Source organism: Rhamphochromis longiceps, linkage group LG16 (assembly GCF_057381845.1).
Source record: "Rhamphochromis longiceps isolate RC_006_pf linkage group LG16, R_longiceps_female_GT1.1, whole genome shotgun sequence".
NCBI classification, from domain to species: domain Eukaryota; kingdom Metazoa; phylum Chordata; class Actinopteri; order Cichliformes; family Cichlidae; genus Rhamphochromis; species Rhamphochromis longiceps.
This window is the reverse complement of record NC_140572.1, coordinates 39,644,268-39,655,203: the sequence shown is the minus strand read 5'-3', so window position 1 is coordinate 39,655,203 and position 10,936 is coordinate 39,644,268. Positions and strand designations below refer to the sequence as shown.

The 10,936-nt window shown below is 50.1% G+C and overlaps 1 protein-coding gene across 1 annotated transcript; it reads left to right on the top strand.

Moving 5' to 3' along the window:
• Positions 1 to 145: 145 nt before the first annotated feature.
• Positions 146 to 10,004, top strand: LOC146651693 (uncharacterized). Its single transcript, XM_085384777.1, has 2 exons — positions 146 to 1,242; positions 7,722 to 10,004. The coding sequence occupies exons 1-2, from the start codon at positions 1,173 to 1,175 to the stop codon at positions 7,976 to 7,978; spliced, it is 327 nt and encodes a 108-aa protein (XP_085240903.1). The 5' UTR covers positions 146 to 1,172; the 3' UTR covers positions 7,979 to 10,004.
• The last annotated feature ends 932 nt before the right edge of the window (positions 10,005 to 10,936 follow it).

The window sequence follows — 10,936 nt, the reverse complement described above, 5'->3', positions numbered from 1 at the left end:
CGACTCGTCTCTGTGTGATCGAAGGACAAAACGCCGTTCAGGAAGGTTCGACACAATCACGACATGATCGTATCTGGTCCTGTGAAACACAAAGCTGATGTGTCAGGATCAACACGAGTGCTGAAGTTCATCACGTCTGTGCCGCTTAGAAACAATGGATCTGCTTACTGTGCCGTGCTAACCTCAGACCGCCCGGCACACAGGCGACAGCACGACCCTTCAGGTCCTGAGCTCGGGTCCGACAGTGATGTCATCACAGGAAGCTCAGAGCTGGATGTTTTTGTAGTTTTGAATGAAACTACAATGAATTATCCAGTGTCAGCCGCTGGAGCGAAGTGTTTCCGAGCTGCTGTTACCGCGAGCTCAGATTCTTGAACAATATCAGATGAACCTTTATTAGTCCCACAGAGTGAAGTGAGACGCAGCAAAAACTAAGAAAAACAAAAGAATAAGATCAAAAGAATAACATACGATATAAAACAGAACAAAATAAAAACCTGTTTTTTTATATTCTGTGAGCTTTTGTCAGAAAAATGACACTTGGTGGTTTTGCAAAATGAGGTTTTATTTTAACACAATTTAAAGAAATGACAGCTTTGGTGCTGCTGGCAGAAACAGCTGCTGTGTGTGGAGCCTGACTCACTGCTGCCTCTGCTGGACACCAGAGGAACTGCTCGTTGGCTCACAGCTGTGTGACAAATATTCAAACTTCAGTAACCAACCAGTGTTGAGGTGTGCGCCTCCATCTTTTATATACAGTCTGTAGCCTCTGTTCAAACCTGTGATGGAGCTCGAGACTTCTTTCCTTACCTGAACATCACCTGTGCGCATATGTCTGTGTGTGCGTGCGTGTGTGTCTGTGCGTGTGTCTGTCTGTGTGTGTGTGTCTGTGTCCGTGTGTGTGTCTGCGTGTGCGTGTCTGTGTCTGTGTGCGAGTCTGTGCGTGTGTCTGTCTGTGTGTGTGTGCGTGCGTCTGTGTGTCTCTTTCTCAGCCTCTCTCTCTCCCTCTGTCAGTCTCTCAGTCTCTGTGCGCAGGCGCATTTCGGAGCTTGTTGTCTAGCTGTTACCGGATCGACGGGACGACGTCCTACTGAGAAACCAGAGCGCGCGTGTGCGCGACAGCTGTGTGCGCGTGAAGTCGTGGCTCTCGGTGCGCGTGCAGGAGGTGTAAAATGTGCGCTGAGCGCTTCATCCCGCTGACAGCGCTCCTCTTCATCAGCGTGGCGCTGCCAGCTGTGCGCTGTGAGTATGACCCGCTCTCCTCCTCCTGGGGTTACTGATGAAAGGAGGGTTCTCTGAAACGTGAGCACAGATTTGGTGGACACGCCGTGGGAGCTGTTCCACTGAGTTTGACGCGGGTGGACCTGGGTGGGAGCTTCTGTGTGCAGCGTGGATGTGACAGACACAGAGCCACAACATTAGAAGCAGCTGTGGGTCTGAGGCGCGTGTTTCAGGTGTGTCCTGTGTTCAGCTGTGGACCATCAGGTCTTCACACCTGACACAGCGGCTCTCATGACACATATTTTCGTGACTTTTAGTTTTTTGGCGGGAGCATGCTCGCTCGGATCTCAAACTGCTTTTTGATTCCGGTGAAATCTTTCGATGTCTCTGTCAGCAGGTGTTTGGTGTCTGAGCGCTTCTTTAGCCCTGTTATCAGCTGATGATCACAAAGCTTTGGTCAGACTGTCTGTGGGGGTCAGAGTTCACAGCACAGGAAGTGGGGTTGTTGTCCCAGCGTCCGGCAGACAGTCTGGGTTCTTCTTTCAGGTGAGACGTGAACACTGATGTCATCTGTGTATTTTGGTGTTGTCTGGGCCCCGTGGCTCGATGGGGATGGGTGGAGGCACTGGGTGGAGGGCGATCGGGGCTCAAGAGTTGGCAGTTCGTCTTGTAATCGGAAGGTTGCCGGTTCAATCCCCAGCTCTCTGTCTTGGTCGTTGTGTCCTTGGGCAAGACACTTCACCTGCCGCTTACTGGTGTTGGCCAGAGGGGCCGATGGCGCGATACGGCAGCCTCGCTTCTGTCAGTCTGCCCCAGGGCAGCTGTGGCTACACCTGTAGCTGCCTCCACCAGTGTGTGAGAGTGACTGAACAGTGCATTGTAAAGCGCTTTGAGGGTCTCGAAAAGCGCTATATAAATGCAATCCATTATTATTATTATTATTATTATTATTATCATTATTATCATTATTATTATTACTGCGTCAGTTTTGGAAGCACGTTGTTGTTCCGATGAGTCCAGGTTGGTCGTCGATGCTCACAGAGTGAGCTGAACCTGCTGCGTTTGCTTAAAGGCTGCCAGCTGATGCTCATCAGCGTAACTCCCACACACACAGTTACATCCAGATCATGTGATGTGCTGCCACAGCCTGTACCTGCTCTCACGCGTCCTCCAGCGAGGACGAGATGAAGCTGCTGTTGGATCAGCAGGTGCAGAGCAGCTGATCTGAGATCAGAGTCCACATGAATGAAAATGAGATGTAATGATGCTCTTACTGATCTGCTGTCTCCTCACAGTTTATCAGGCTGGCTGAAAATCACACGTGTGGCTCAGACTGCTGTGAAAGATGGTGTTCCACAGAGGAGGAGGTGGAGGAGGTGGAGAATGCAGAACACACATCAGTGAAGGACGGAGCCCGAGTCGTGGGCGAGAGGCTGTGCTGGGGTCAGTTCTGTGCAGCGTCCTCATCAAATCAAATCAAACGTATTTCTTCTGATGAATGTCAGCTAACATCAGCTGACCTGTTACCATGGATACGTCTGCTATGGATCTGTGAGCTGATAACTCGCTCCTTTCATCTGTGACACCAGCGCAGTCTCCACTCTCGCTCCACTCTCAGGAACCGGCTGCTGTTTTTGGGAAGTCTTCGTTAGAACTGGGACAAAACAACGTGAGGAAAAACCGAACGAGGCTTCAGTCTGCTCCGTCACCTTCATCTCCACCACACTGACCCCACCTCCTTTGTGGAGATGACGGGCGGACTGAGCGCTCGCAGTGATGGCTGCTCTCCTCCGAGCAGTCTGCGTGACACGTTCACACTCAGCACGGAGGCAGATCTGTGATCGCTGACTCGTTACATCTCATAATTACCACTGAAAGCTTTGTGAGTGCACTCTGTGAACAGCTGGACTGGAAAGGCATGATGTCATCACGCTGATGGAGGGCAGCGTCTGCTCGAAGGACGCTTCAGTCTGCGCTGAGCGTTCAGCTCCTCCTCCATCTGCTGACCTCACATATCTGTGAGTGGTAAAGGTTAAAGGTTAGAGTCACACACCTGAGCGGTGTGCTCCAGCAGCATCAGCCTGTAATGTGACTGCTTTAAAAACCCACTTTACACCACAGCTCAGTGAGAACAGCCCAATAAAGAGCCAGGAAAAGGTCAGGTGATCCGAAAGTGTTCATATAATATTCTATAAGAAATAAATGCACGTTATTTATTGACGCGTTTCACAGGAAGAAACTGAAAATGTTTCAGCAGCTAAAAGTGATTACAGCCACCTCACGATCCAGCAGCAGGAAGTGGCAGTGATGCTTCAGTGTGATGTCATCAGTCTGTCACATGACTCTGCTGCACTCTCCTTCACAGCGTTGCCTCAGCTCTTTGTGCTTTGCAGCATTCGTTATGCACGGCTCTCTGAGCTCCGCTTCATGCATGCTGCTGTGCTCGGGTTCTTTGTCCGGTGATTGGTCGACAGACGGCAGAATACTCTGACTGGATCATCGTCCCTCCTCCGCCGGGCTGACGGCTGTATGAGCTGTTCGGTCTCGTCTGTTCCAGAAGTCTTTGTTTAGCTGCACCTTTGCAGAGCTGAGCTCCCGTGTGAAGAGCACTTCCAAACAGCCATACTTGTTCAGTCTGTGCTGAACTTTGACCTTTAACCTGCTAACTGAGGCCTGTAGAGTTTGAGGTGGAGACGAGATGGTGAATCTGCAGGGATGTAAACTCCTGGGAGGATTGTAGCATCATGCTAACATCCCTGAATGCTGCAGACCTGCAGACAGAAGTCCTGCTGCAACAGAGGTCCTCACACTGCTGCTGGTCATTCATCGGTGCATTAACAGCAGCTGGCTGATGTTAACCTGAGTGGAAGCAGTAAGGATGGCCTTTATCTTTCACATTATGGGGATTATTACTGAAGCAGGAGTACAAACATCCAGTTTGTCCTGGTTCAGAATGAGGAAAAAGTCCTTCCAGAAATTCACACATCCGGATCATGAATGTGGAAACATTTCCTGCGAGTGGTGTTTGGTCCCAGCTTGCTTCAGGCTCTGTTCCTTGTTTAAAGTGTGGATCAGCGCATGAGTCCAGGACATGACTGGATTGCACATGAGTTTCCAGCCTTGCGTCGTCTCTCAGCCTCCGCCTGCTCATTAGGACAGGGTGTGAAGGGCAGCGGTAATCACAGGATGAATTTAACGAGGCAGCAGCTTTTTGTCTGCGTGCACAGAGGACCTGCTGCCTGTGGGCGGCTTTTCTGTTAATGAGGAGAACAGATGAATCTGAACCTCGAGGCAGGATTAGTATTTTCCTTTCCACCCGATCTCAGCAGGAAGATCACATGATCGGGTCTCTGCGTCTCTGCCAACCATTTTCATAAAAGTTCTGTTTGTTTTGTCCCACGAGGGGAGACGATGTCTGTCCGTCACAGATAACCGAGACAAATCCAGAGATGTGCAGGAAGCTTCTTTGAAGATAATCAGTGTGCCAGCGCCAGACGTCTTATCAGAAACTATCTCTGGTCCACCAGCCGTGGACAGTCTAATGAAAGATGGTATCAGACTTCATCCACAGGCAGCTCCACCTCCTCCACCCATCGCTCATCATTTCCTCTGTTATTAAAGCTCAGGCTGAAACAGTCACAGCACAGAAAGAACAAAGAAAAAATACTTTTGTTTTAGCTGTTTTTGAGTCTTTTGGAGCTTTGAAAATGAAAAGTAGATGTTGGATGGTTGGTATGGCAACTCTTCTGAGCGCACGTTAAAAAAATGGGCAAATATCCCAGAATGCATTTAGTCCAAAACTCAAACGAGGTAGTGGCGGAGTTTGATATATTACTCTATTTGCCTGGATTTAGCTACAGCGGCTAGCGAGCTGATTGGAGACCAAAACAGCCAATCAGAATTTTTGCATCCGAGTCTGTTTTGTGGCACAAATATAACGCTGTACAGAAAAAGCTGAACACGCAGGAGCAGAGACGTTGCGAGCAGGTCCGCAGAGATCTGAGCAGAGCAAATGCAAAAACTGAATGAGAGGGGCTGTTGTGTGTGTGTGTGTGTGTGTGTGTGTCTGTGTGTGTGTGTCTGCCTGTCTGTGTGTGTGTGTCTGTGTGTGTCTGTGTCTGCCTGTCTGTGTGTCTGTGTGTGTGTGTGTGTGTGTCTGTGTGTGTCTGTGTGTGTGTGTGTGTGTGTGTGTCTGTGTGTCTGTGTGATAGCAAACACTGAAATACATTGTTTGCATGCAGCAATGAATTTTATTCACTCAAATTTCTTTCACGTGCGCTCAGAATAGTGGCACAAACAGCGCCATAGGTTGGTTGGATGTCATGGATGGATGGTTAGATTGACGGTTGGTGGGTGGATGTGTTGGTTGGGTGGGTCCAATAAAGATCCTGGTTGAAGCGGTGTGTAGTCAGACAGGTGAGCAATGGTCGCGCATCATGTGGAGTCTGTGCGCTGCACTGCTGTTCCTGTGATGGAGGTCACATGCGGGGCCTGAGTGTTTTTCACTCGCTGCCTCTAACCTCTGAGGTCAGCGCTCAGACTCTGTGCTCCGGGAGGACAACACTCTGAACTGGAGGAGCTCTGCTCCTGCTCAGTGATGCTCCGCAAACAGCCTCTGCTTTTATCGGGAGGGGCGTGTCCTAACGTGATTACATTTATCGTCACTGACGGCTGTGCTGTGATGCATTCGTGTGCATCCACAGCAGGAAAGAATATCTGATCGCTAACAAAGAAATGTCTGATTTCTATGGTGGTTTCATTTTAGCGCAGAGGCAGGAAAACACAAGAACATTAAAGTGAGTCGCAGGTCAGTGAGGGAGACCCACAGCTGCTGTTAGTCTCTGAAATGAATTCAAAGCAGCGCGAGACGAAAAGAAAAAACGCTCCTCGTGTGTGATCGGTGTCTGTGATTGGAGCCTCTCTTCTCTCCATCACAGACACTTATTACACCCACTGCATCCACAAAGCCACCAGCATGGTGGAGGATGCCACACACCCCGCGCACACACCCCGCGCACACACCCCTCACACACACCCCGCGCACACACCCCTCACACACACCCCGCGCACACACCCCGCGCACACACCCCGCGCACACACCCCTCACACACACCCCGCGCACACACCCCGCGCACACACCCCGCACACACACCCCTCACACACACCCCGCGCACACACCCCGCACACACACCCCTCGCACACACCCCGCGCACACACCCCGCGCACACACCCCTCACACACACCCCTCACACACACCCCTCACACACACCCCGCGCACACACCCCTCACACACACCCCGCACACACACCCCGCACACACACCCCTCACACACACCCCGCGCACACACCCCTCACACACACCCCGCGCACACACCCCGCGCACACACTCTTAACCCTGCTGCCGTCTGGCACAGAGGAACCAGAGCGTCCGGGCGCTCACTGCCAGCCTGAGGAACAGTTTATTCCCCCAACACACACACACCAAGTCAGGGCTGGCTTTATGCTGGGGCAAGAGGGGGCAACGCCCCCTTAAACAATCGTTCTGCCTCCTTAAGTTAAACTTTTAGAAGTTGAGAAAGAAAATAATAGATTTCTGTGCTTTTTACTGTCTGTTTGCTCTGTGCAGTGCTTCACAGCTGAGAGCTCTTTTTGCTCGTTAAAGAGGACATGAACCACTGAACATGTTTACCCCACTGATCCTGACACACCGGGTCATGTTCAGCACCATCTTCTGTCAGTACGAGCGTGACGTCATGTGCTTGGTTGGTTGAGGCTAACAGACTCACATTAGTTTATGTTAGCTAACTAGTGACAGGATCGATACCTCAGAGGAAAATAGGGACATTAAAGCTAAACATCAGTGTGAGGGGATCACTGTAGTGCTGCAGCAGTGAGTTTATGTGAAACCAGGACATACTGTGGACATACTGTCCACTTTACTGTCTGTGTCTGTAGCAGGAAGTGGCTGTTTGGCTAGCTGCACTGAAACAGGAAATCCAGCTGTTAGCCGTGATGTTGGTGTTTGTAAAGGACAGTGTAGAGGAGAGGCTGTTAGCTGCAGCCAACCAACCACCTGACGTCACGTTCGTACTGACAGAAACATGTTTTTATAACTTTAAGCTGTTATTTGTTAAATCCAGCTTCACAGCAGTTACATGTGTGTCAGAGTCAGAGCTCAGTGGGGTAAATTAGCCTCGATGTGTTCAGTGTTTCCTCTTTAAAGCTCAGTACAGAGAACAGAAGGTTCTCACCTGTGGTTCATTGAGCAGCTCTGTGTTACCGCGGTCATACAACAGAAGAGCCCCGCCTGCAGCTACAGACGCCGTGTTATGGCGAGCAGGTGTGAGGTGAGACGGCCTGCAGACAAACCAACAGTGACGCTGTTGGAGGTGTGCAAATCACCTGCTGTCATTAAAGGTTTAAGTCTGGATGAACTCCTGAACAGGTGATGGTACCGCCACAAGACGACCTCTGACCTTTGACCTCTTCTATCTGTTTCAGGTCAGGGGATGACCGAGCCTGATCAGAGTCTTCTTGGCAGCGGGAACGGTGGGATCACCGTGGGAGGCCTCAAGTCCGTCCTGGAAGACGCCATCTCCCCGGCCTTTGGCGCCACCATCATCATCATCATCACGGTGATCATGTCCGGCAGTGCGTACCTCTGCTTCCTCAAGTACATCTGCAATGGCTGCTGCAAGCCCATGCAGGTGGTACCGGCCGCTGACGTGGACCCCAACAAGGTGGAGGAGCAGGTGTAGGTGATGGAGTCGGTCCCCGTGCTCGATTCAGGCCGTCGAGTTTTTCTGTCTGAAACGTTGTTTTCAGTTTCCTGCAGCTGGATGGATCAGAGGCCTCTGCAGGCGAGACGTGAAGCTCAGCACAGGCTGGAGAAACCAGCCAATCAGTGAACACCAACATGGTGCAACCACCTGCCAGACGCGTCACAAAATCAAAGACCTTACTTCAGTGGTTTGTTGGATCTTTGTGTTTGTGTTCAGTGGAGCTCCGTGTGCTGACATGTTCATGGAGCGTCAGCAGGTAAAAATACGAGGCTGCAGTTTCTGTGAGGATCTTCAGGAACTGTTCTCCAGGCTTCCTGAAGGACAGTCAAAGCTCTTCCTCGGATGTTTCTGCCTTTGCTTGTGTTCTCTGTCAGGATGATCCCACACTGCTTCAGTGGAGCTGAGCTCTGAGGAGGCGCATCCATCACTGATGTGTGCTTTGTGTTTGGCATCACTATGATGCTGAAAAATGAAGCTGCTGCCAGTCAGATGTTTCCAGATGTTCCTGCGTGGTGGATCAGACTCTGTAATTCATCAGTTTATCAAAGAACCTGAAACCATGACACAGCCTCCACCGTGCTTCACAGATGGCTGCAGACGCTCACTGCTGGACCTCCTCCTGACCTCCTCGTGCACACTGACCATGATGTGGATCCATCTCTCCATCACACCTGTTCCTCTGACCTTCAGTCCAGTTCTGGTGTCATTTTCAGCCTCAGGTTACTTTATTTCTACATGGAGGTAGCTTTGTTCTGCAGCTGTGAATCCTCACATACACACTCTCAGTACAGCTACACACAAACACAACGTTCATTCGTCCGTCTCAGTAACGGCGGCTACAACAAAGCCATTTTTAAACGTGCTGTTTTACGTTTTGGGACCAGAAGGAAAAACTGAAACGGACCAGCTGCACCTGCCTGCTGTGGTTCCTCTGTCGGCCCGTTGGACTGAGTTTCTTTTCTTTACCGATAAATATCCAAACTGTGACACCAAAGAAAAATGACAGGGTGATAAAATAAACCATCATGGTTTTGTCAACATGGAAGCGAGAAAGCTGTGCGAGACATGAGCGTGGCTGGTGGGCGTTAAGCTCCACAGTCTGACCTGTAATAAGACTGACTTCATGTGTGCGAGTGCTTTTCCTAAAGTCACGAGTCGTATCTTTAGACGTAGCTATGCTCGGCTGCAGACAGGACACCTCAGCAAGTACTGAGTCATGGCTGCTACGTGCTGTGGCTGGAAAGAAACACAGCAGATTTCCATGAGACTTACTGCTTCTTACGGAGCAGAAGGCTTTTCCACGTGACCCCCGCTCGATGCCAATGTGCTCGTTATGTTTGCGGCTGAATGAACTGAACATCAGCTGGCTCACAGTCTGGATGCTGCTGTGGTTCTCACTCTGGACCAGGCTTGGTGTTCCTCAGCAGCACGGCGAGGTCAGACGGCGTACGTGTTTAAAAACAGGATTCCTACAGATTCAGTCACTCATGGTTTAATCTTAGGATGAGCTCTAACTCACCTGGAAGGAATAATCGTGTCTTTTCAAAACACAGAATAAGAACACATCAGCAAGCGTCCACATCATCCCCACAAGTCTCTGTGAACATGTCCCCACTGTGTGCTGCGTAAGTGAGCAGTGAGTGCACACAGCTGTGATCTGGACTCATCTGTTTGCCTTCAGTAAGGATGTCTTCCTCACAGACGTCCTTACTCAGAGCATTTCTGAGGAGGCTTCAGTGAACAGCAGATGATCAGCTGAAGGTCCTCCTTGTTTACCTGCTGTGGATGGGCTGGTTCTGTGTTCATGTCTGTTATGTGTTGACACGGCTCTGGTTCATCTTTTTGTTAGGAGCCTTTGATGCTTGAATGAGTTGTAGGTCAGAGTTCAGACCCTTAATAAAAAACCTTCCTCGGGTACAAAGACTGGACTGAACCTGAGTGTAAGAGCAGCCAGTGTCCAAAGAAGACCTTTTACAGACCTTCAGGGGGATGTGGATCAAAGGTAAGGAAATGACGGTGGCTCAACAGTACTGAGCTGTAAAAAGACTAAAGCAGCATTTCAGGAAAACATGAGTGTTTCACACAGACTGTCCTGTCGCCGTGCTGATTGTTGTACGTGTGTGCGTGTGCGTGTGTGTGCATGTGTGTGTGTGCGTGTGTGAGTGTACGTGCGTGCATGTGTGTGTGTGCGCGCCGAGCTCTGTATTCTCCAAAACGTGTTTTTTAATAATTAAAAACATGAACGCTGAGGCTGTGACGCCGAGTTAATGATCCCAGCCGTGAGCTCGGAGCTCATCAAACACACAAACATGGACGCTGCAGCATCCTGTCAGCAGACCCATCACCATGGAGACCAAACATGTCCTCCTGTGACAAAAACTCCGCCCTGATGTGATTTGAATCTGCTTCCTCCTGATTGTTCGGAGGCGCCTCACGCATCCAGCAACGGAAGTGAGTTCAGAACTGACACACACACATACTCGTTTTCATATGCTAGTGAGGACATCTCATTGACATAACCCTAACCTGACCCCGACACTAAAACCTTCAAATTCATGTGGACGACCCTTTGTCCCCAGGACTGCGGGTCCCCACAAGTATAGTAGGATGCCAATTTTTGGTCCTCACAAAGATAAATTTTATTTATGAGCGCCTTTCAAGTCACCCCAGGACACTTTACAATAGGATAAAACACTTAGTAAAGATAACATTAACAAACAGTGGAGTCACAGTGAATATGCAGATTTGAACAGATGAGTTTTGAGTTGGGATTTAAACTGGGAGAGAACCAGTGTTTCTTATTTCTGGGAGCAGAGCAGCTGAAAGCTCTGCTTCCCACGGTGGTGAGGCGGAAGGAAGGTACAGCAAGCTGGATGGAAGAAGAAGATCGAAGTGAACGGGCAGAACAGGTGGTGGTTAACAGGTCAGCAAGGT